At 39.0% G+C, this 27,306-nt stretch overlaps 1 protein-coding gene and 1 long non-coding RNA gene across 2 annotated transcripts; both read right to left on the reverse strand.

The window, feature by feature from the left end:
- Window positions 1–899: 899 nt before the first annotated feature.
- Window positions 900–2,606, reverse strand: LOC125268430. Its single transcript, XR_007184877.1, has 3 exons — window positions 2,571–2,606; window positions 1,266–1,349; window positions 900–1,036 (listed from the first exon to the last, which is right to left on the reverse strand). It is a non-coding gene; the product is annotated as an uncharacterized LOC125268430 (long non-coding RNA).
- Window positions 2,607–14,923: 12,317 nt separating this feature from the next.
- On the reverse strand, window positions 14,924–26,995 carry LOC125269405. Its single transcript, XM_048192357.1, has 12 exons — window positions 26,674–26,995; window positions 25,525–25,943; window positions 24,851–24,956; window positions 24,034–24,251; window positions 23,602–23,733; window positions 23,244–23,411; window positions 23,007–23,143; window positions 22,674–22,785; window positions 22,492–22,572; window positions 15,369–15,549; window positions 15,056–15,129; window positions 14,924–14,974 (listed from the first exon to the last, which is right to left on the reverse strand). Exons 2-12 carry the CDS (start codon window positions 25,939–25,941, stop codon window positions 14,924–14,926), a joined length of 1,677 nt encoding a protein of 558 aa, XP_048048314.1. The 5' UTR covers window positions 25,942–25,943; window positions 26,674–26,995.
- Window positions 26,996–27,306: the final 311 nt, after the last annotated feature.

Genomic DNA, 27,306 nt, shown 5'->3' on the forward strand with positions numbered 1-27,306 from the left:
TAACTGAAGCGGGCTCTGGAGTGGATTCACTAACTGAAGCGGGCTCTGGAGAGGCCTCCGGGTCTTGGGGGATGGAAGCCTTCCTCCTCCTCTTCCTCCTTTTAGATGTGGGAAGCGGAGACTCAGTGCCCACCACCTTTGTGGCCTCTGGAGCGGAGTCACGGGCTGGAGCGAACTCCCGGGCTGGAGCGGGCTCACGGGCTGGAGCGGGTGTTGGAGGTCTCTGAATCTGCCCATCCCTATGCAGATACAGGTAACTGGCGAAATTCCAAAAATTTAACTTCCCCACCAGCTCCATCTCCCACTGCGGCAGAGGATCATTAAGACAGTTATTAATTGTGTCCTTGAGGACCACATCAGAGAGACCATACCCCTCTGCCCGTGACCAGAACTTCTGGACGAATGTCCGCACTCCCATTCTCCCCTGGCGAAGAGTTGCCAAAAGGGCCTGAGCCTCCTCAGCCCCCACTGATGACCGGAGTCTCCTGCTGCTGGATCTCTGCATGGTGGTTCGTTCTGTCACGGTACACACGAAGACAAAAGGTAGATCCAAGTGCAGCAGAGAGATTTATTAAAGGGTAATCCAAAAGCGTAATCCACAGAGCAGGCAAGGGTCAAAGTCCATGAAATCAGTCCAAAACAAACAGGTACAAAATAACACAAAGAAAAACCAGAACAGACAACCGGGGAATCAGAAAACGCATGACATTAAACAACGAACCACAACCAAAGACAGAAACAGCTCAATATAAATAGACAGACACTAATGGCATGATACAATACAGCTGTGTGTAATGACATTGGATAATGAGTCCGGTGAGTGTGTATGGGAATTGTAGTCCATGTAACAGGTGGAAATGAAAGTCCGGGATAGAGTGCCCTCTAGCATCTCCCAACATTGATATTAGAGTTAATCATCTTATAGAGTGGCAAAATGCTGTCTGAGGTTTTTCAGGATCTGCTGAGTGTCCACATGCTCAGGAAACGCATCCTCTGATTTCTGAGCAGCCGTGTAACTACTCTGAAGATCTCCAACCTTCAAGTCACAAAGAAAGCTCATTAAACGCTGTCAGATTTATTTAGCTGAAAAAACTATTAAAAAAAATATATCTATGAATATTGTAAGTTAGGGATGTAGACATGGGTTTAATTTTGTCATTTTGATTAGTAATATCTAAATATAGCTGAAGATAAAACAATAAACCAGAAGCCATATCATCATAAAACAATGACAGAGTAACACACATCAGTGCTGCGAGCCGTACCTTATCAGAGAGTGTGGCGAAGTTAAAATGTGGTTCATACATGTGAGGAGACAATGAAGCAGCCGTCTGCAGAAAAGCTTTCCCCTGTGACAAAACAAGTTACAGAGATGTTCAATCCTGATCCTGGGCTGCGCTCCACTTCCCTTCCCTCACTAACTTCCCTCGGTCTCGTTGACTCAGATGTGCATCATTGCTTATATTGCATGAGTAAACTTAAGGAAGCAACAAGTAATATGCTAGCCTGGTAATACCAGACTCTGCTACTTCACTTTGCTTCGTAGACAGAGTCTGGAATGGCATAATAGAGAAGTGTTTTCTCTCTCGCTAGGGGACGCTTGTCTGAAGTTTAAAATCATTGGTTACCCGTAAGCCAATCAGATACGTTTAGTTATGACGTATGTTATGGGCCTGTACAGCCGCATCGAAGCACAGACATCATGCATCTAACTCAAATCTATGATTGAACTTCCACTGTAAACCTGTTGTAAACACATGATGATGTGAGCGAAATACCGGAGTGAACATGGCTGTAAACGACTTTTGCAGATTATGCGAAGTTAATGCATCCCGAAGTTTGCATCCCGTGTCTCGTTTCCCATTTCCGCGGTCGTTTCGGTTTTCGATTTCTCTAACCTACAATGTAAAACTCGGCGCTTAGCATCTACGTCACGGCTCTCAGCCCGCCCTCTGTTCGTTGATTGGCCCGGCTGTTTCCAGACCGGTGGCAAACACAAAGCTATGACGCTGTATCAGACTGAGTACAGAAGCGAAATGAAATTGAGCGGAAGTAGGAAGTCTGACGTAGTCAGGCTAGTAATATGCAGTTAAATCTCAAAATCATTCATATATCTTAAACTATAGTTGTGTGGGGTGGGGGTGTGAATTAAGTGCAAAGTGCTGTGATGCCACAATTGTGTTGCATTATGGGATATGGAGCTGTCTGAAATGCACACGTGAGTCTTAGTGAAAATTGAGGGTTGAGGGTCTGTCCATATAAACTTCCCTGGTCCAAGTGGACCACACTTCAAAAATGGCAGCAGGATTCACCCGAGGGAAAGTGCTTAGGGAAGTGTGTGAGTGTGTGTCTAAAAGTGAAGTGGAACACACCCCTAATTAAACACACCTGAACCAGTTTAGGGCAGGGTATTGACACAGATTTCACAAATCTTTTGACTGATTCAGATTCACAAGCTCTGGATTTGATTCAAAATGGATTGATTTGGATATATCAGGTACAGTACATGAGTGTGTGTGCGCTATAGTGATTACTCTAGCTATCACGAGACTGTTTGGGAAGAACCTGACCTGCTCGATCCGGCCTTTCCGTAGCTCCAATACAGCCTAGTTATTGTAAGCTTCACCGTGTGTTGTTGTTGAAAGCCTAGGCCAGTTTGAAGCACTGGTAAGCCAGAGTCAAGTCACCAATGCCCTGCGTAAGAGAGAAAGAAAAGCCAATATATATTCATTAATAACTTTGCTCATAACTTGCATATGTCATAATTTATCTATAGATTTTCTCAAAGACCTACTACATGTGGAATCAGCTTTTCCATCAAATGATTCAGTAACACTTTTAAGGTGACACAGTTACACGTTATTACATATACTTACTATAGTAATAACAGTAAATTATGTATAATTACAAGTAACTAACCCTAAACAAAACCCTAACGATAACTGTAACTGTATATTAAGTACATGTAGTTAATTAATGTCACTCAGTACTTACTTGAGTGAGTAAAATGTAACTACATCACCTTAAATTAAAGTGTAACCAGTGTTTCTGCTTTGGGCACAATAGCAACATTTAATACTTTAATACTTTTATTACAAACACACATTTCTAAACCAGCTGATATAAACAAATCTCAGAAAACCTACAGTAAAAGAGGAACAAAAAAAGTCATTATACTGTGTTTGTTTGTAGAAGTATATCTGCCTTTTCATGCTCCATTAAATGTTTGGTTTGCAAAAAATCTTCATCGAGTGAAATCAGTCTGAATCAATATTTCTACCAATCTCACCTGTGAAATTGCTGGTTCTCACATCAAAACATCCAATACTGTTAAAAATGTAGGTGTAATCATTGACTCCACCCTTTCCTTTCAGTCTCATATTACCTCTATTACCAAATCTGCATTCTTTCACCTACGTCGCATTGCCCAACTCCGTCCGTGCATTTGTCTCATCACGCCTTGACTACTGTAATGCCCTTTTCATTGGTCTACCTGCCAGCTCCATTTCCAGATTACAATACATTCAAAACTCTGCTGCTAGAATACTCACCCATACTAAGCGTTCTTCTCACATCACCCCAATTTTGTATGATCTCCACGGGCTTCCAGTTGCCTACTGTATTAAATTCAAAATGCTCCTGCTCACTTTTAAATCTCTGCATGGCTTGGCTCCCCCTTATCTCTGTAATATGCTCATCCCCTACACTCCGACTCGCTCACTACGTTCCTCTGACTCTGGCCTTCTCGTTGTCCCTCGGCATCGCCTCTCTTCAATGGGGGGCAGATCATTCAGTGTTATTGCATCCGAACTCTGGAATTCTCTCCCCCGCTCACTCTGTTGTGTCAATAATATCTCTGAATTTAAATCATTACTCAAAACTCACCTGTTTTCTGAATGTTATACCTCTGGTTTGAATTTTCTTCAATCTGAAATATGTATTCATTGCAAGTAATATAAAAGGCTTCACAATTGACAATCTAAAAAAATTTAATTCTCTCAAAATATATATATATACAGTGGGTACGGAAAGTATTCAGACCCCCTTAAATTTTTCACTCTTTGTTATATTGCAGCCATTTGCTAAAATAATTTAAGTTCATTTTTTTCCTCATTAATGTACACACAGCACCCCATATTGACAGAAAAACACAGAATTGTTGACATTTTTGCAGATTTATTAAAAAAGAAAAACTGAAATATCACATGGTCCTAAGTATTCAGACCCTTTGCTCAGTATTTAGTAGAAGCACCCTTTTGATCTAATACAGCCATGAGTCTTTTTGGGAAAGATGCAACAAGTTTTTCACACCTGATTTTGGGGATCCTCTGCCATTCCTCCTTGCAGATCCTCCCCATTTCTCTCAGGTTGGATGGTAAACGTTGGTGGACAGCCATTTTTAGGTCTCTCCAGAGATGCTCAATTGGGTTTAAGTCAGGGCTCTGGCTGGGCCATTCAAGAACAGTCACAGAGTTGTTGTGAAGCCACTCCTTTGTTATTTTAGCTGTGTGCTTAGGGTCATTGTCTTGTTGGAAGGTAAACCTTCGGCCCAGTCTGAGGTCCTGAGCACTCTGGAGAAGGTTTTCGTCCAGGATATCCCTGTACTTGGCCGTATTCATCTTTCCCTTGATTGCAACCAGTCGTCCTGTCCCTGCAGCTGAAAAACACCCCCACAGCATGATGCTGCCACCACCATGCTTCACTGTTGGGACTGTATTAGACAGGTGATGAGCAGTGCCTGGTTTTCTCCACACATACCGCTTAGAATTAAGGCCAAAAAGTTCTATCTTGGTCTCATCAGACTAGAGAATCTTATTTCTCACCATCTTGGCAAACTCCATGCGGGCTTTCATGTGTCTTGCACTGAGGAGAGGCTTCCGTCGGGCCGCTCTGCCATAAAGCCCCGACTGGTGGAGGGCTGCAGTGATGGTTGACTTTCTACAACTTTCTCCCATCTCCCGACTGCATCTCTGGAGCTCAGCCACAGTGATCTTTGGGCTCTTCTTTACCTCTCTCACCAAGGCTCTTCTCCCCCGATAGCTCAGTTTGGCCGGACTGCCAGCTCTAGAAAGGGTTCTGGTCATCCCAAACGTCTTCCATTTAAAGATTATGGAGGCCACTGTGCTCTTAGGAACCTTAAGTGCAGCAGAAATTTTTTTGTAACCTTGGCCAGATCTGTGCCTTGCCACAATTCTGTCTCTGAGCTCTTCAGGCAGTTCCTTTGCCCTCATGATTCTCATTTGCTCTGACATGCACTGTGAGCTGTAAGGTCTTATATAGACAGGTGTGTGGCTTTCCTAATCAAGTCCAATCAGTATAATCAAACACAGCTGGACTCAAATGAAGGTGTAGAACCAGCTCAAGGATGATCAGAAGAAATGGACAACACCTGAGTTAAATATATGAGTGTCACAGCAAAGGGTCTGAATACTTAGGACCATGTGATATTTCAGTTTTTCTTTTTTAATAAATCTGCAAAAATGTCAACAATTCTGTGTTTTTCTGTCAATATGGGGTGCTGTGTGTACATTAATGAGGGAAAAAAATGATTTTAGCAAATGGCTGCAATATAACAAAGAGTGAAAAATTTAAGGGGGTCTGAATACTTTCCGTACCCACTGTATATATTTTAAATGAGTCAGATCAAACGTTCTTTTAAAGATTTATTAAATCTTGTATGAAAATCACTGTTTTTAAGATTAGACTTTTTTGGCAAAACAAACATTGTTTTACAAATACAAATGTAATTCTGAGAAAGATCAAGTGATCAGTTCATTTCAAGTTGAATTCATAGCAGTATTCAAATGTGAATATATCATATAAGAACAAATAAGAACAATAAGAACAAGAATAAGAAATAAGAACAAATACCTAAAAACAATTGGTCTGCTTCTCTCAGGAATTAACATTTTTGGCAGAAGAAATAAATGTAAATCAAATACAAAACATAGATATTGCCACATCGGTAAACAACAAACAACTACTGAACTACTAATACGATGTAGTGGAGACTGGGGTGAAAGAATTTCTGCCATCCTGTGTTCATCAAAGCACTGAAATGGAGGCTGTCAGTCAGTCACTGACTATGCAGCAGAGTGCGGAGGCGACATATTTTGGGGGTCATTTTTCTTGTGTCAAGTTCCATTAAAACTTTCTGAAAAAACTCAAAAGTGAATTTCAGTTCTTTTGGATACTCGAGGTTTAGCACATATGTCAGTCCAAACAGCATAGCTACAACAGCTGCGGTTGAGGGCCGTTACTGAGGACCTCTGTGGACTCAATGAGAAATCAGTGAGACAGACCCTGGTGTCTGTTTTCTGGTTTGCAAATTAGGGTTGTGAAAAGATATATCTAGTGGATATATCAAATATCCAGTTCAGCCAAACTATTAATTACACTGTATCTAAATTATCTACATTAAGAAAATGTAAATATGTTGGTTTATTTAAGATATTTTAGCTAAACATGAGAACTCGCAAACCCCGCCCACAACAAAATGCACTTCCGTAACCTTCTGCTACAAAAAAATATTTCTCAGAATCGAAGGAGAAATTGTTAAAAGTGATAACCTTAAAATTAACATATCGTATTGTTGAGTTATCAAATTGTTGACAAATGTTGAATTTATCATTTAAAAAGTGTCTGTTAATAAAATACTTTCAGGCGGAAGTACGTCATGCAAGCTACGTGGTTTCAGCTATAGCAGCGTCAATAGCAACCACCATAGCAACGAACTAAAGATACAGCTAAATGTAATATACAATCACTGAACGAAGAATGTGAAAATAAAACGAAAGCAGTCAACGACGTGGCTCTAAGCACTTTTCCACGTCAAAGACCAAAGATCAAATCTATACGTACATACGCTTTATAAATGAGGCCCCTGGCTCTGGAGCATTTCAAGCCAATAACGGTTATGTAAGAACCTACTGTATGTGGCACACTGTGTGGCGGATTATGAGTGTAAAATCATTGTCATTATTAAGTAAATTACTTTTCATTGACTTCAATTGTGCTGTGAATATGTCAATACACCTGCATGTTCCCTTTTATTTTTACAAACTTATAGTTGTTTCAGAAGATTCAAGATTCAATTCTTTATTGTCATTTCAACTCAGTCGAAGGGGATTTGGTTTGGTGAGTTCACAAAAACAACACAGCTCTCAAACACTGAACACATTTGTACATTACAGTAAATAAGTAATATTACAATATGGTAAAAACAATTTTGTACTCGCACAGACTAGTGGCAATATCTGTGCTTAAATACAGTACCCAAGTTTTAAAATAGATCAGACCTAGTAAAACAACACATCTGCACAAGGCAGGCAGTAATCATATTCCTCCACCATGAAAGGTTTCTATGATCTGCAGCAACATATACATTTACCACTTTGTATTTACACTTTAAGACATCATTCTTTTTTCATATAATATAATGATATCAGACAACACTGGACTGTTAACAGAGATCAGGATAATTTCTTTGGATTCAAAAGTTTATGAAGTGCTTGTTGTGCACCTCAGCGTAAAAACAGGTTTGAATATACAGTCTGCGGATTTTAGGACAGTTGGGACTTCTAATCAGAGAATCTTTGTAAATACAGGCCCTGTCCTGTCATACCAGTGCTTACAGTCCTAGTTATCATTGTCATCCTCATTATCATCCTCACTGTCATCATTATCACCATCATCATTGTATACCAGTGTCTGTGTGCTTGACATGGGGAGGGCCTGAAACAAGTAGGGCTTGAGCACAGAATGGCATGCTGCTGATGGAGGTGTTCAGCTATAGTTCTCATTTCCTGGTAAAGCATGTGCTTTTCCTCAGCTGCTCGTGTCTTCATATGTAAGGCATCAATCCCTCGCCTTTTTAGACTCCTCGAAACATTATCTTCTTCAATCTAGAAGACAAAAAAAATAAAAAGTGCTATGTCATGTTACCAGGTGGTTTCTAAAATGATGGGCAGGTAGTTGTGGTTAGTAAGCGGTTGTCAGATTGTTACTAGAGTGACTGCTGTGTGGTTACTAGGGTTAGGTAACTATACTTATGTAACAGGTTAGAATTAGTGCTATAAATTGCAGCTTTATTTTGAGTTAGAATTAGTGCTATAAATTGCAGCTTTATTTTGAGTTATGTAGGAATGTAGTGACTGCAATACTGGAAGATCCCAGTAGGGGGCGTGGACAGGTTATCGGTGCCAAGCACGCGTTCCTTTAGCATCACCGAACAATACACTGATTGAAGGAAACTCAACGTGTTTGCTCGTCTCTTAACACATGTCCCCTTATTGCAGGTAAAAACTCTACAAAACCTACTATTTATCGCCAAAATGTGTCGGTGACTGTTGTGAGATTATTATGGGTTTGTTTTATGCACTTTATTGTTTAAAAAGTAATGTTAAATCGTGTTTGATGAAAAGTAAGTCACGCATGGCGCGCGTGAGTACCCCTCCCCCATCTGACTCTTAACTTTAGAATAAGGTTGTCATTTAAATTACCATTTATATCTGTTTATATTAAAGTTACGATGATGCAGTGTTAACATGTATTTAACAGTATTTATAGTTCGTGTTCACACTATTAGCTAGTGTGTTAAGTGACTGGCATACAAGAAATGAGCAATTTTTGATGTGAATCCGATCGTCATACACGTCCATAAGTGATTAACTGAAAGTCACTGCTCATGATATAAATGGTACACATATGTGTGCTACTAATATGCATTATATTGCATTTGTTTATGTATGTTTCAATGAGAGAATAGTTGCATTTGCTACTTCTGAGTATATGCTGCGTGTGAGTTTATGAGAGAGAAATTACATCTATTTATATGAATATTCAGTGAAGAACCATGGCATTTATTGAATTATATTCAGTTGCTTGTGTAAGGAACCCTGCATCGGCCCAAAAACGGACTCCGACGCCCCCGGGCGAAGGTTAACGCGTGTATGCCTTTTCAGCGTCTCTATTAAATTCACTTAATTTCACTCGTTTAATCTGACTCCAATTTCAAATGATTACCACTCTTAGGTTGTGTTTCCAATTAGAAATTAATCATTTGTTATGTATTAATTTAGATATTCGATTATTCTGATTACCTTATATCTTCAATTATTTCGTTCACTGCAGTCCCGGTATCACTTTAGAAGAGTTACTTCGGCCGATTTGAGCATTCTTCCCGGACACAAACTCGTCAGTCTGACCTTAAACATTGGATGCAGGGTAAATATCTACCTTTAAGTCGGTCGCGCTCTGCTTACTCGTAACAAAAAGCATAGTTTTTATATATTTACGAAAACTGCAACTTATTTAAGGCAGTGATTGTCAGAAATCGAAATGGATTTAATTGACGTGCCCCATGCTCCATCTATTAAACCTTTCGTATGAACAATCCTGAACACAGATTTGAGGTAATACCTTCGCTATGATCTACTAGAAATAATGGATTAAGAATAATACAGAATCAACCAAATATAATCTTTTATTTGTCAAGTAAAAATATATGATGCCAATTACATTACAATTAGACAATTAGAAGCCAATTCAGAAATGCCAAATGCATAACATCGATTACTCAAAGAAATGCATATACACACAGTGATACGTGAATGTCTTCAGACATTCACCCATCTCTGTATGGGGGTTCTGGTTACAGAAGGTCCCCCCTGACTGCTTTGCACTTTACCTTATATACAGACCAGAACAGAAAGGATCATAAATATTTACTACACCAACACCTGTTTTGGGGGAGAGGAGTGGGTTTTCACAAAAGGCACCACCCAAAAGAGGACAGAATTTTCCTTAGTTTACAATCTTCTTCATGATACTAGTGACTGCTGTGAAATTGAGACCATTTTACCAATCGCACTGAGACAAATTAAATGATACCAAACACGAAAAGGGAAAAACAATAGATACACAAGTTACATTATATGTTTTGAATAACTTTCAGTGACTTGAGCCAGAGGAAGGGGAGGTGTGTGTGTGGTGGGGGGAGGCGTTGTCCTTTTGGGGTTAGGGCAAGGCGTTGTCCATTGCTACTTCTTTGAGATCTTCTTTCCAGATTAAAGTTTTATTACTTTATTGCAGGACGCTTTATCTCAGTTTTTGTTTAGCAGGAAAATCAAGCCTTACACTTGTCATATTAATCGTAACCTTTTACAAAGTGTTTTGCTGCATATAAAAGGATGTATACAATGGTTACAGCAGTTAATTTGTTATTAATTTGTTACAGCAGTAAATAAGTTATCAGTGGAAACAAAATGTAATTGCTATGTACTTTAATGTGCATTCTGTGATTTACATGTTTTGTATATGTGTTTTTTGAAGATCACAGAACAATACACTGATTGAAGGAAACTCAACGTGTTTGCTCGTCTCTTAACACATGTCCCCTTATTGCAGTGTGCTGTTTACACTTACAGTGTCATCAAAGCAGAAGTAGACATGCCAAGAGGGATCATATGCTTCCTGAAAATCAATTGTTGCAGGGAAGATGCTCATCTGCGGTGGCCACTGAATGCTGTTGTATTCTTTTATTACCTGTCTCAGTCTCTTGTTGGAGCTGGCTACCTGCTTGGACAGTCTAATGGCAATGCCCTGCCCATCTGTTGCAAAGTTAGGAAACATGCATGCAGAGAAATTAATTGTTTAGTTTGTATTATGGTCCTTTTCAAAGTTGGATCTTAATGTCTTAAAGGGGTGGTTCATTGTGATTTCATTTTTAGTAGTTAGTGTGTAATGTTGCTGCTTGAGCATAAACAGTATCTGCAAAGTTACAGCTCTGAAAGTTCAATGCAAACGGAGATATTGTCTTTTAAAGTTATGGCAGTTTAATGCCTACCGGTTTGGACTTAAAACGGCTGGTTTGTACTACAACGAGCTTCTTCCCGGGTTGGTGACATCATAAAACCTGCAAAACACGCCCCCGGGAACACGCAACAAAGTGGGCGAGGCCATGTCGTGCGGCATAATGGAAGCGGAAGAGTTGTGTACACCGGACGCGAATGGCGCAATTCGACGCGTCAAAAGATATAGAGCCCATTATAATAATAATCTGTGATATCTTCTACACTGGATGCGGCGCTGAAGACAGATTCCAGAATCGACACGTGTTCAATGCTGGATTTACACAAAGGCTTTTATTGTTTGTACATGTCTTTTAAACTTATAGTTATGTTGCTGTTTTTGGTTGCATCAAGGATGTAAACAAGAGACTAAAGCGTTTTTGCTTCTCTAGGCCAGTTAGCTGTATTATAGTGCACACTTCAACCAAACACCAACAAACTTCTATGTTCATAGACAAACAGTTGTTCATGCTATAAATTAAACGCTACCTTTACAAAAATGCGACTACTCAGTCATGTATTCGGCTACAGTAAAGCTTTAATCAGGATAAAACTGTATATTGAAAGCTATCAAACAGCAGTGACAGCATCTAAACACTTTCATCAAATACAAACCAAAAATAAACGTCCTTTAAAAGCCGTGATTGCAGAGATTCTGCTTTACCCTCTTCATAATATATATAATAAATAGAGACGCCATTATTTACATTTCCACTGAAGCACATGTAACAACGAATAGTAAGGGGCATGGCATTTCTGGACGCTTCAGCGAATCACAATACACTGGGCCAGCTAACCAATCTGAGCACACTGTATTTCGGAGGGAGTGGCTTCATAGAAGCAGGAAGTCAAACGAGCCGTTCATATGAGAGTGGAAACAGAGGTGTAGAATAAAGGTAAAATATATGAAAAATACAGCGTTTTTTTAAAAAAAAACAAAGCATTAAGACTGCGCCCCATAAACACAATCAAAACCAGTGAACCACTTTAATGTATCTACTTATCCACAGCACTTTACCTGGAATTTTCTTTTCAGATGGAGGAGGACTGCTCTCTCCCTTGATTCAGTTCTAGCCTTGCAGACAGCTGACCTCTGAGCTACAAACCAAAAATAAATCCGGTGTTTTTCTCCTTTAGCAAAGTCCTCAATTCTACAATGGTCGCAAATAAACTTATTAAATGTTATTTACACATTGAGAACAGTAACAGACAGATTACTGCTTACTTACTCTGTTTCACACTCCATGTATGGCTCACAAGTCCCAGATCTCATTTAAAAAAAAAAAAAACAGCACAAAAATTCAGTATACCAAGCAGAAAGCATTACTGTGTGTAGTAATCCAGGGCCCAGTTTACGGCCGGGCTCTCTAGAGACAAAGGTTTGCCATTATTTACTTGGTGGATAACACAAACAAACTTCCAACGCCACAGATAAAGATGAAGCACATCCAGACCTCTCTTACCTCTTGTACAACTGGGAAGGACAAGGCTTCTATTGGTCACAGGCAGTTACTGCCCTTCACCATCTAGACGCTACTTCCAGGTTGACTGCATTCCTCGGGACCTTCAGGAATGGGTGAAACAGAGAGATCACAAAGATCCATCCAAATCCATTCAAAACTATGTTTGAAAACCTTAGAACTGATGCAAACTACACATCCATTTCATACTTATTCACAGAAATAAGTATTCTCAGTGACAGCTATTTGTAGTGCAACATCTGATACAAACAGCTGTTAATGTACAATTGAATGACAGTTCAATCTTTTTCCATCATGTTTAGTCTCTATTTGTTTGGAATATTGCCAAAGGTATTTTGGTGGTGGTTTGGAAGTGGAAATGCATTGGTAAACTTTAAGACACTGTAAAGACTTCCAACTTTGTGTTTTATCAAATGAGTTCCACAGGGAGAGAAGGGTGGGCCACACTGTGTGTGTCCCCTCTGATGCCAGCAGCCAATCACAGCACTCGAATGGAGAAGCGCCAAAATGCAATCTCCTCCTCATCGGAAAGGGATAAAGGTACCCTTTCTACAGACACTCCTTGTTCTGAGTCTGTCCTGTACGGGGATAGATTAACAGACACAACACCATTCTGAGCCTCTGGTCCATCCAGAGAGACAACAAGATCCATGATCTTAGTCTACAGCTTGTGAGGCAGCAACAGAGACGAACGTTCTGAGCCTCCAGCTTGTGAGGAAAGAGACATTAACAAACACTACGTTCAGAGTTTCTGTCCAGCGAGACAGTAACGACATCTGCAACAAGGTTAAGCTCAGGAGAGCAAACCTTCACTTCAAGGCACCTTCGTCTGCGTGTTCCAGATTGTTAAGGACCTTCTGCACCTACACCAGGGCCTCATCTGCGTGTTCCAGATTTTAGGACCCTTTGGTGCTCCAGGAGATCAGCACACAGAGCTTCGTGTTCAAGACTGTTGAAACAGATTCTGGCTCCTCTCCCCACTGCATTGTCACCACACACAGTGGAAGACGTCACTGTTCGGACTCAACCAAGTGGAACGTATCTACTTATCCAGAGACCTTGGCATTGTTGTATATTATCAGTATATAGTTTCCTAACTTCCATTAGATGTAATATACTGATTTTAGTTAATAACAAATATCGTTCGTTTATTTGTTTGGTGCATAATAAGGTTCTCCACCTTATTATTTTCAGAGAAACAGTTTACTCATAAGATAGCGTAACTCTTCCATAGCCACACCCAACTTAACACTTGTATTCTATGTATCATGCACTTTATTCCTTTATCATTATGGTATTCATTTAGTAGTTGTGTTAGTTATTCTTGTTTACAATTGTGTCTTCCTTGTGCTGTCCCAGCAATATCACCAATCAGATAAATATACATTATTAATTCTAAAAAAAAGCCCCTGTTGGGAGTGTTCTCAAAAAAAAACAGCACAAAAATTCAGTACTCATAACCACACCTTAGCTACCAAGCAGTACCAATCCCTAACTTTGTGTCCTTTGAGCAAAGTAAAAATTACTGTGGTACACCTGACCAAACATTGTTTATGTTAGAAGGGAGGCCTTGGTGGTGATTGATTACTAATCACACCATACTAAATTACTGCAGTATTACAGCAACTCTTAATTTATAACCATAGAGTACCTCAGGGATGACATGTTTTTGTAGGCAAAACCCGGAAGCGAGTTAGTATTTTAGGACTTCCGGTTCCATCGCCCCGAAGTCAATGGGTGTTTTTAATGGGTTTTTGCTAAATCGCCTGAAATAAGGTCTGTGGTTAACAAAGCCTCTAAATATTTTCCCATTTTGATCTCTGACATAAAACACACCAGTTATAACCCGCTTGTGATTTTTTTTAAACCTTTATTGTGTCGTAAAAACGGCGGTTGCTAACAAGTTGCTAAAAGGGACTACTTCCTTTGGCGGGGACTTTAGACGTCATCATGACAAACAGGACATTTGGACAGCATTTCTCATGAAAAAGTGGATAAGTATTCATACACAGCGCAGACCATAATCAGCGAGCATGTTTTTAAATAAAGTTGTTTTCTAAATAAAGCTTGGTGGTGGTGACGTTGATCCGCGACCATGGTGTGCTGTAGTCCGTTTATAGCCTACTGTTAGCTTTTTATATCTGACCACTTTATTTAGGCTTCAAAATGTATAAATGTTGTGTTAACTTGTAAAGATTATCTTGATAGACAAAAAGTGTAAGTGTCATAAGCTCTGTGTTTATGACACTTACAGATTCCCCCTTCTGTATGTAAAGCGCTTTGAGTACCCAGAAAAGCGCTATATAAATGTAAGGAATTATTAAGGAATTGTGTTTAACAAAGGGTTATTTTTTGCAATTTTCCAAAAGTTTATGGGGAAACCGTAGGCTTTCGTTCAAGGGAACCTGTGCGCCGCTAACTTCTGGGTTGGCCTACAAAAACACGTCATCCCGAGGTACTTTACTGTGACGGTTTCCTTCAAAACTATGCTGTTACTCTAATCACGCCTTGGCTTCCATGTTGAAGCACATAAGTAGGGCACTTAAAGATGGCTGTAATTACCATATAGTCTTACATAAAAACATTGAACTCTTACTTGAACTTGTAGAACTGATCAGCTTGATGATGTAGTCCCTTTTCCATCTACAGAAGTGTAGAACAGATAAAGACACACTGCTCTAATAAAGATGGCTGTAATTACCATATAGTAATATGCTTACTTACTGGTTTCTGTTTCTGCTGGGCTAGCTCCATCTCCCTTTTCTTCCATTTCTCCATGTCTCCCTCAGAAACCAACACTTGACAAAAAAACAAAAAAAACAAAAAAAAAAACAGGAAACATCAATGCTACATACTCCGTGCAAAATGCACTTGTTTCTTAGTGCTTTGTTTACCTGGTGCTTCCCTGATGACAGATGAATGTCTTCTTGAGCGAGAATCAATATTTTCTCTGCTTTGTCTAGTCTTTGCAGGAGCGGCATCTTTAATTTACTTATGCTGACTTATGCTATCTGTGTGTGATCAGCTGTGGACAAACCTAGATCAGTTGATTTCCTCCGTCCATAATGCAAAAGGGCATCAGTCAACAGGTCAAGGCGGTGAGATGGAGTCATCTCCTTTGTGACTCTGGCAAATCTTCGGAGGAAAGACCACAGCCTTTCCATTCCTTCCCCGTCTGTGAGCCCAAACCCATTGAGCCGCCTGGTGCTGTACTTGATCTGTGATTAAAGCAAAGTGGTAGAATATCACAGACACTGACACTGAGCATGATCCTACTACAGTGGAAACTGCTTATAGTGATCATGGTTACAGTGATCAACCACATAATAATTAACCAAATAATTTGTTTATAGTAATCAAGTAGTCCTGCTTACCATGTTCATATTGTGTGTGTTTGTGTGTGTGTGTACATATGCTTGCTATGTGTCATGTGATGTTTTCCTCTACCCACACTGCTTTGGTCTACTGAGTTATTTTGCCCACCCATTCCTGCTCTGCTGGCTTTTTTGGGACTTTTATGGTGCATAATTATCATCCCCGCTCTCTCACAGCAGCAGGTAGGCCTACTGTATGTTATGTGAGTGGAGTGTATTGGTGCGTTCAAGTCCTCCTTGGAAGTTCGTATTTACGAGGTGGGAAGTCATGTGTAAGACGGTAGGTGCGTTCAAGTCACTTTCGTCGGAGTATGATGTCACACACTTTGCCGCCATCTCATGCAATGCACTGTTCCCTGTTTACAGCACTCTAATAAACTACATTTAACAAGTTGATAACACAAACTAATTGTCAAATGTAACATCCCATAGAATACTTTCTCACATTGAATGAGTATGATGGCAGAGTGCCTTCTCTAAATTAATTACACAAAATAACAACACTTCTACTTTTTGAAAATGTAGAGCAAAGAATGTGCATTGGTTGTATGTTGCTTTTTTATGTTTTTAATTAATTTATGAAGCCATTGTAAACTTTATTGTTACATATTTATATCATGATGCTATCGTATTTTTTGCTGGGAATCAACTTACTTTGCTGTAAATAGAAAAGCCTGACAATGTCACTGTTAAATCCCTAAGTATTGTGGTATTTTGCCAGTTTCTCACTGACACGCCCCCTACTCGTACAGATCGGGGGTTAAAGACAAACACGAGCTTCCCACTCGTATTTACGACATTGTGGTGGCGTTCATGTGCGTTCAGCTCGTAAATACAATCTTTCCGACATGACTTGAATGCACCAATAATGCTTTCACCCTGACCATTTAGACAGGGCTTGGAGCAGGAGAGGGCTTTGGCGCAGCTTATATTATTTTATTTTTAAATCAGTAAAAATAGCAAAGCTGTTCATTTTTATTCATTTATATTCATGTAATAATTATACAAATTACATAGTAATCTGCATAAAAAATAAAGAAAAAGAAAACAAATTTGGTTATAACAATCATCTGCTTACAGTGATTATTTTGACCCAGACAGATGTGAGATAAGCGGTTTGCACTGTATGGTTCTAAACAGCGCATCTCTGAAACAAGTTTAGGCAAACACCAGGTGGGAAAAATGTTACATTAAAGGGGGGTGTAATGGTTTTTCATGCTTTCTGACTAATTCACATTGTAAAAGATTTGCATTCTCATCCTAAACATGGCCAAAACACGAGTTGGTCATATGACGGAGTATTTCTGTGCCAAATATACAACTTCAGGTTGTGGACATGTTTTGCCCAATGTTTTCGCCGAATGTTTTATGACATGGTATGAATTTTTATGACACTTCTCCCTGATAAGCGTGCACACACACACTTCACCCAGAGCAAGATCACGCCCATCAGAAAGAAATTTCAGTATTTTACACCTCACAATGAATATCAGTCAATTTAATTACAGTTACTTTTCTTAAATATGACATCCTTGATGAAGTATTCAGCCTTTAGATGCGACTCTTTAGCTCTGCCCACGGCACTGACAGCAGGAACGCTTCCAGGAGCTCAGTTTTTTTCGGATTACTGCATGGCTGTAATTCATGCAAAAGGAGGCCCAACCATTGAGTGCATAGAAATTAACATACTTTTCAGAAGCCTGACATTTCTGTTTAAAATATCCTTTTTTATTGATCTTATAAAGTATTCTAATTTATTGAGATAATGAATTAGTGTTTTTTGTTGAATGTGAGCTAAAATCATCACAATTAAAAGAACCAAATACTTAAAGTACTTCAGTCTGTGTGCATTGAATTTATTTAATACACGAGTTCCACAATTTGAGTTGAATTACTGAAATAAATTAACTTTTCCACAACATTCTAATTTATTGAGATGCACCTGCATATGTACTCAAGATTAACATGAGATTGGCATGAGAAACATGAGAAACTGTGTGTGATACCCCCCTTTAAAGATTACTTTTAGGCATATCTACTTCATTTCAGCTGTGCAGTTGAAAATGGAGACCAAACAGGGAGTGAATGATGTGTGACAGGTCCTGATGTCTCTATAAAGTCAATGAATCACCTGGCAGGGCAATTTGTGTCCATAAACATGAAATGCTGTTACAGCCAAGGAGATGTTGTGTGGTATGCCCTCCCCTGATTTCTGATTGAACACAGTATGGCATAATTTTGAGTTAATGTGTCATGGTCTTTTCTCAAAACAATAATTCAGTTTTACACAGAAAAAAAAAAAATTGTACTTACATGCAAATGTGAGGCAACAACACAGGCAATGTCATAGACTACTCGCAGGTGTATGTTCTTGTCCTCACATCTTCGAAGTAGCTCATCGATGACATACAGGGGATAGGCTAATCTATTTCAACACAAAAATATGAATGATGACACTTTATACCGAGGAAAAATAAAAATTATTTATACAAATACTCTCCCATATACATTGCCAAAATACCATATCAAATATAGCTTATGTTAGGGTCATGCTATTCTGAGCAATTTATGAATCGGTAGAATCAAATCATTCTGGAACACTGGGTCAATAGTCAGAGACGTCACTACTGTGGCATAGACTCGCCGTTCTCCTTGGCTCATGTTGACAAACATTAGGGGCATTTCATGACGACAAGAAGCTCCAAACACTCCTGTAACATCAAGTTTCTTTGCTTGTTTTTGTGACCTCAGCACGTTGCCAGCCTTGAAGTTACTGCAGTCCTAAAGATTTAAGGAAAACATAGATTTATGGGAGGAATGATGATCTTTTTAAATAAATATTTATTATTTATATAAATTCTACAACTATGACTAACCTCGTGAGGCTTTGAGCTGTCAAGATGTGACAGCAGGTATTCTTCTACATCCTTTTCATCAACAAACATGCGGGTTCCATGTAATGGCTCAACCACACTTGTACCTGACCTTTGCTTCCTCACAAGGCCAAAGTTGGCATGCAATGTCACAATCATATCTCCATCTGCCTGGAAAACAAACACATAGTAATCCTGGTTTTGTATCTGCACCAGGTTTATACATTTATACTATTACTATTTTATTATAATACTTTATACAAAAATTAACAAATTTTGCAATGCCATCAGGTTAATCAAATAAGAACCACGCTGGAACTAGAACCAACCTTTGGACATGCTGGGCATATGGTCCCATCATCTAATTGCAGGCAAATATCTACCAAACTTCTTTGTCGGAAGTGGTGATGCCTAAAATGGGATATGGATTCTCCCAGCAGGGCTCTGTAGAGTGTGTTAACCTTAGCTATATAAGTAGCAGTCAGTGAAAACAAACTGTTTCATATACTAACATCTGGTGATGGTGGTTCACTCAGAAGTTGTTATTTTATTGAAAAATATCCAGAATAATTTTGCATTCAACTGTACACTCCTAGATGGTTCCATAAATATTTACTTTTAGTTGTGATAATTAATGATGTAGTACAATCAATAAAGAAGGTGTAATTTTCACGTCTATATGGACTCGACAGTATTCCATGAAAGAACCACTGCAAACTAACTTACCTCTGCAAGTGTGAGGTTATTTTTCCAGCGCAGGGTGTTGCAAAAACCCTCAACAGAAACCTGACACTCCAGTGACAGACAAACACAAAGCTCTAGCAGAGGGATGGAGAAGGCTGTCTGGGGCTTGTCGGCTGATGCTGGCCAGAGCCCATACCTTAGCAGAGTGCAGGTTTCTGGTTCACACGCACACATATTGACTGTGACGGTGCAGAGCCGTCCTGCCAAATAAAAAGAGGGAAATAAAATAAAAACATAACCAAGTACTAATATAGAGACTACCATATCAGCATAGACTAAATCACTTGAGTGAGTCACCTATAGAGGGTATGCATCGATGTCACTTTTCCGCCGGAACACGCTCCCTCAGCTGGACTGAGTGGCAAAAGAACCTGCTGCATGACTGGATTTAATAGAGGAAACTGTGAAAACGCGAGTAAAACAAACAATTACTTTAAAGGTTGGGCTCGAAAGTGTTCCTTACAACTTGTCAATTAAACCTAATCCATGGATATTGACATGCAGCCAGAAGTCCTGTTTCCTGACATTTATATGTGGCTGATTTCGACGACGGAAAAGTACATAAAGCAAATCTGCCTGTGAACACTTTATATAAATACACGTGACGTTACGTGCATACCCTCTTTAATAACTTAATGTTTGTTATTTTTGGAATCAGCAAACAGGCACAGATTAGAATTTTCAAAAATGTATCACAAATTTGATTAATTCCTTATAGAAAATCATTATTCCACATGTAATACAATTAGATTCCTTAACCTGTCAAGAAAATTAAATACATTAAGACTTTGTATCATGTAAAATGACACACCTGTACTGACAATGACCTTCATGTCCTTTGTATACACAGCATGGGTGCCATGGCCTTCAGGTAAATATAGGAATAACCCCAGGGAGGATGGCTCATAGTAGGCATTCTGTAAGAAAGATTGATAGCTCTAACAATGTTTTTAAAACAACAAACTCCAGACACTAACAGTTGATACTACATAGTGCTAAAACAATTTGAAGAATCTAGTGAATCTGTTGAAATTACTGTGAGTTTGATGTTTGTATGTGTGACTGCATGCTATTCGGTTGTTAAGTCTGACGTCACACGGCAACGCTTCCGGGTCCAAACGGGTCCAATCTCATACCACAAGAAAACAACAAATGGCGCTAATATACACACACGATGTGGTGTAATACTATCAAAGTGCATAATTATCGTCCCCGCTCTCTCACAGCAGCAGGTAGGCCTACTGTATGTTATGTGAGTGGAGTGTATTGGTGCGTTCAAGTCCTCCTGGGAAGTTCATATTTACGAGGTGGGAAGTGGTGTGTACGACGGTAGGTGCGTTCAAGTCACTTTCGTCAGAGTATGATGTCACACACTTTGCCGCCATCTCATGCAATGCACTATTCACCCGTTTACAGCACTCTAATAAACTACATTTAACAAGTTGATAACACAAACTAATGGTCAAATATAACATCCCATAGAATCTCACATTGAATGAGTATGATGGCGGTGTGCCTTCTCTAAATTAATTACACAAAATAACAACACTTGTGTAAAATGTAGAGCAAAGAATGTGCAATGGTTGTATGTTGCTTTTTTATGTTTTTAATTAATTTATGAAGCCATTGTAAACTTTATTGTTACATGTTACATTTTTATATCAAGATGCTATCGTATTTTTTTCTGGGAATCAGCTTACTTCATTGTAAATAGAAAAGCCTGACAATGTCACTGCTAAATACTTAAGCATTGTGGTATTTCGCCATGCTTCTCACTGACACGCCCCCAACTCGTACAGATCGGAGCTTAAGGCAAATCCAGAGATTCCCACTGGTATTTACGACATTGTGGTGGCGTTCATGTGCATTCAGCTCGTAAATCCACCATAACTTGAATGCACCAATAATGCTTTCACCCTGACCATTTAGACAGGGCTTGGAGCAGGAGAGGGCTTTGGCGCAGCTTATATTATTTTATCTTTAAATCAGTAAAAATAGCAAAGCTGTTCATTTTATTACATTATATCCATGTAATAATTATACACATTACATAGTAATCTGCATAAATTAAAAAGAAAAAGAAAAAAAAATTGGTTATAACAATCATCTGCTTACAGTGATTATTTTGACCCAGACAGATGTGAGATAAGCGGTTTGCACTGTATGGTTCTAAACAGTGCATCTCTGAAACAAGTTTAGGCAAACACCAGGTGGGAAAAATGTTACATTAAAGAGGGGGTGTAATGCTTTTTCATGCTTTCTGACTAATTTACATTGTAAAAGATTTGCATTCTCATCCTAAACATGGCCAAAACACGAGTTGGTCATATGACGGAGTATTTCTGTGCCAAATATACAACTTCAGGTTGTGGACATGTTTCGCCCAATGTTTTCGCTGAATGTTTTATGACATGGTATGAATGTACCATGTCATAAAGGGTGGAATTCCTTCTATAGGCACTTCTCCCTGATAAGCGTGCACACACACACACATCACCCAGAGCAAGATCACGCCCATCAGAAAGAAATTTCAGTATTTTACAATGAATATCAGTCAATTTAATTACGGTTACTTTTCTTAAATATGACATCTTTGATGAAGTATTCAGCCTTTAGATGCGACTCTTTAGCTCTGCCCACAGCACTGACAGCAGGAACGCCTCCAGGAGCTCGGCTTTTTTCGGATTACTGCATGCCCAACCATTGAGTGCATAGAAATTAACATACTTTTCAGAAGCCTGACATTTCTGTTTAAAATATCCTTTTTTATTGATCTTATAAAGTATTCTAATTTATTGAGATAATGAATAGTGTTTTTTGTTAAATGTGAGCCAAAATCATCACAATTAAAAGAACCAAAGACTTAAACTACTTCAGTCTGTGTGCACTGAATTTATTTAATACACGAGTTCCACAATTTGAGTTGAATTACTGAAATAAATGAACTTTTCCACGACATTCTAATTTATTGAGATGTACCTGCATATGTACTCAAGATTAAAATGAGATTGGCATGAGAAACTAATGTGTGATACCCCTCTTTAAAGATTACTTTTAGGCATATCTACTTAATTTCAGCTGTGCAGTTGATAGACAGGAAAATGGAGACCAAACAGGGAGTGAATGATGTGTGACAGGTCCTGATGTCTCTATAAAGTCAATGAATCACCTGGCAGGGCAATTTGTGTCCATAAACGTGAAATGCTGGTACAGCCAAGGAGATGTTGTGTGGTATGCCCTCCCCTGATTTCTGATTGAACACAGTATGGCATAATTTTTGAGTTAATGTGTCATGGTCTTTTCTCAAAACAATAATTCAGTTTTAAACAGAAAAAAAAAAATTGTACTTACATGCAAATGTGAGGCAACAACACAGGCAATGTCATAGACTACTCGCAGGTGTATGTTCTTGTCCTCACATCTTCGAAGTAGCTCATCGATGACATACAGGGGATAGGCTAATCTATTTCAACACAAAAAAATTAATAATGACACTTTATACTGAGGAAAAGTAAAAATGAATACTCTCCCATATACATTGCCAAAATACCATATAAAATACAGCTTATGTTAGGGTCATGCTATTCTAAGCAATTTATAAATCGGTAGGATCAAACAGGGGAATTATCATTCTGGAACACTGGGTCAATAGTCAGAGATGTCACTACTGTGGCATAGACTCGCCGTTCTCCTTGGCTCATGTTGACAAACATTAGGGGCATTTCATGACGACAAGAAGCTCCAAACACTCCTGTAACATCAAGTTTCTTTGCTTGTTTTTGTGACCTCAGCATGTTGCCAGCCTTGAAGTTACTGCAGTCCTAAAGATTTAAGGAAAACATTTATGCGATTTATGGGAGGAATGATGATCTTTTTAAATAAATATTTATTATTTATATAAATTCTACAACTATGACTAACCTCGTGAGGCTTTGAGCTGTCAAGATGTGATAGCAGGTATTCTTCTACATCCTTTTCATCAACAAACATGCGGGTTCCATGTAATGGCTCAACCACACTTGTACCTGAGCTTTGCTTCCTCACAAGGCCAAAGTTGGCATCCAATGTCACAATCATATCTCCATCCGCCTGGAAAACAAACACATAGTAATCCTGGTTTTGTATCTGCACCAGGTTTATACATTTATACTATTACTATCTTATTATAATACTTTATACAAAAATTAACAAATTTTGCAGTTATCAATTCAATGCCATCAGGTCATGGAAAATGCAATCAGGTTAATCAAATAAGAACCATGCTGGAACTAGAACCAACCTTTGGACATGCTGGGCATATGGTCCCATCATCTAATTGAGGGCAAATATCTACCAAACTTCTTTGTCGGAAGTGGTGATGCCTAAAATGGGATATGGATTCTCCCACCAGGGCTCTGTAGAGTGTGTTAACCTAAGGTATATAAGTAGCAGTCAGTGAAAACAAACTGTTTCATATACTAACATCTGGTGATGGTGGTTCACTCAGAAGTTGTTATTTTATTGAAAAATATCCAGAATACTTTTGCATTCATCTGTACACTCCTAGATGGTTCCATAAATATTTACTTTTAGTTGTGATAATTAATGATGTAGTACAATCAAGAAAGAAAGGAGAAGTAGTGTACAGTAGTGTAGTGTACAGAAGGTGTAATTTTCACATCTATATGGACTCGACAGTATTCCATGAAAGAACCACTGCAAACTGACTTACCTCTGCAAGTGTGAGGTTATTTTTCCAGCGCAGGGTGTTGCAAAAACCCTCAACAGAAACCTGACACTCCAGTGACAGACAAACAAAAAGCTCTAGCAGAGGGATGGAGAAGGCTGTCTGGGGCTTGTCGGCTGATGCTGGCCAGAGCCCATACCTTAGCAGAGTGCAGGTTTCTGGTTCACACGCACACATATTGACTGTGACGGTGCAGAGCCGTCCTGCAAAATAAAAAGAGGGAAATAAAATAAAAACATAACCAAGTACTAGTATAGTAAACAAGTACTAATATAGAGACTACCATATCAGCATAGACTAAATCACTTGAGTGTGTCACCTATAGAGGGTATGCATTGAAGTCACTTTCCCACCAGAACGCGCTCCCTCAGCTGGACTGAGTGGCAAAAGAACCTGCTGCATGACTGGATTTAATAGGGGAAACTGTGAAAATGCGAGTAAAACAAACGATTACTCTAAAGGTTGGGCTGGAAAGTGTTCCTTACAACTTGTCAAATAAACCTAATCCATGGATATTGACATGCAGCCAGGAGTCATGTTTCCTGACATTTACATGTGCCTGATTTCGACGACAGAAAAGTACATAAAGCAAATCTGCCTGTGAACACTTTATATAAACGTGACGTTACATGCATACCCTCTTTAATAACTTAATGTTTGTTATTTTTGGAATCAGGAAACAGGCACAGATTAGAATTTTCAAAAATGTATCACAAATTTGATTAATTCCTTATAGAAAATCATTATTCCACATGTAATACAATTAGATTCCTTAACCTTTGTATCATGTCAAAAAACACACCTGTACTGACAATGACCTTCATGTCCTTTGTATACACAGCATGGGTGCCATGGCCTTCAGGTAAATATAGGAATAACCCCAGGGAGGATGGCTCATAGTAGGCATTCTGTAAGAAAGATTGATAGCTCTAACAATGTTTTTAAAACAACAAACTAGAGACACTAACAGTTGATACTACATGGTGCTAAAACAATTTGAAGAATCTAGTGAATCTGTTGAAATTACTGTGAGTTTGATGTTTGTATGTGTGACTGCATGCTATTCGGTTGTTAAGTCTGACGTCACGTGAATAACGCTTCCGGGTCCAAACGGGTCCAATCTCATACCACAAGAAAACAACAAATGGTGCTAATATACACACACGATGTGATGTAATACTATCAAAAAATGATAAAAATAACCTTTATCTCCATACCAAAATCCCAGATGGCCAGACAGTGATTCATCTTTTATAAATCGTTAAAATATTAATGTCTGTGATGCTGTGAGCATGGAGACTGTTTTGTAGACTGTAAGTATATTAAATGTTTAACTTTAAAATGTTAAATGTTTATTATGAATAAATAGTGCTCATAAACATCTGTGGAGATGGCATTCTCAAGTGAAATGTGTCAAGGCTTAGACCCAGTAACGGCGTTCCTTACGTCACGACTTAACAAGCGGATTGTTCTTACATTCCACTTATCAGGAAGATGCAGTGAATTTCTGTGAGTCTTCTTCAGACAAGCCCCACAAAACACTGCAGTGGTGCTGCACTCAATGCACCTATAATCAGCCTGTTCTAGGCAGACAACACACTGGGTAGTGAATGGTGCTGAACATTCAAAAGACACTTTAAGCATGTCATCCTTGACTGCATCCCAGGCATGAAGCTCTCTCTTCTTTGCCTTACTGTATGCAGTCTCAGAACATGAACTCGGTGCCACATCATCATGTTCAGCCTGTTGAGGTGTAATAGACATGCAAGGTTTGGAAGTCTGTTTGGAGTTGGGCTGGGGAAGACAATGACTAAGGTACGAAACCTTTGCAGGGCCAGTGATACACCTCCTCACCACCTTAATCTTTACACTCCTCAAACGTGCTTTTCCCATATCTGAAATAAAAATATTTGGCAATTATTACATAAACCAAAGTGCAACCTGTACTTCTTATCACAGCCTAAAAGACAGAAACACATCAGTGAACATGGGATGCAGATGAGGGATATGTATTTGGTGCCTGAGAAGACAGACTGACAGACAGACGAATGGATGGATGGACGGATGGATGGATGGATGGACAGACAGACAGGTGACAGGTGTGCTAATAGAGCAGCAGCCTGATTAAAATTAACGCAGTTCCCCAAGGTTCCTCATGTGGGATCAAATGCAGCCAAGCTTTGTTCAAACCCACAGAACTTTATCTTACATTCTATTCAAGATCCCAAGCTTTCCAAACAGCCATAAAATACGTCTTGGGTTTGAATATTTAACTCAGTATGAGTATGATATAGCTTCAGTGAAACGTTAACGATCAGATACAATATGCAATAATCCTTATTGTTTTACAGTTTTGAAAAAGTAATTTTTACACAGGCTAACTTTGGTTTTAACTATTAAACTAAATTTCCTCATTAGACATTTCAGACACGTAAAAACATGCTAATTAGCAACGTTAATGCTCACATAAAGCAAGTAACGTAAGGATAGGCTAATAACGTATATAACAAACACAATTGCAACACGGTTATCTCATGTACGCCACCTTAAAACACATTTTCTGTATTGTTTTCGATTATTGACTAATTAATTACAGTTTAAATGCTCGGTTTTATCATGTCTTACCTGAAAAATATCAACCGGCGGGAAATACCGCAACGATGCCGCGTCATCCAGTGAACTTCCGATCTGATTGGATCTGGAATCGTCTCTTGTATTTGTATCGGTGATTAACCATGTAGATGGATGATAACAGCCATCTGAGCCTACCAGTAGGCGCAGCAGGCCCCTTCTGGCCCATATCTATGAGCTGATAACCACTGATAACGCCCATTCAATCGAGTGATAACATTCGAAGCGGGTGGCGCCACCCAGTGGAACAGAATATTTCAGGAACTGAATATATTGTAACAACGGCCCATGTTCAAGGCATTATACAATTAACGTCTGGAGCTGCACAGCCGAATCAACAGACTTTATGCAGGTAAGCAAGCAAGGACAATAGCGAAAAATGGAGCAGATGGAGCAATAATAACTGACATGATCCATGATAACATGATATTTTTAGTGATATTTGTAAACCGTCTTTCTAAATGTTTCGTTAGCATGTTGCTAATGTACTGTTAAATGAGGTTAAAGTTACCAGCGTTTCTTACTGTATTCCCGGAGACCGGAGTCTTGTCGTTATTTTCATTTTTAAATGCTTGCAGTCTGTATAATTCATAAACACAACTTCATTCTTTATAAATCTCTCCAACA

The sequence above is a fragment of the Megalobrama amblycephala genome, linkage group LG5, assembly GCF_018812025.1.
Source record: "Megalobrama amblycephala isolate DHTTF-2021 linkage group LG5, ASM1881202v1, whole genome shotgun sequence".
NCBI lineage: Eukaryota > Metazoa > Chordata > Actinopteri > Cypriniformes > Xenocyprididae > Megalobrama > Megalobrama amblycephala.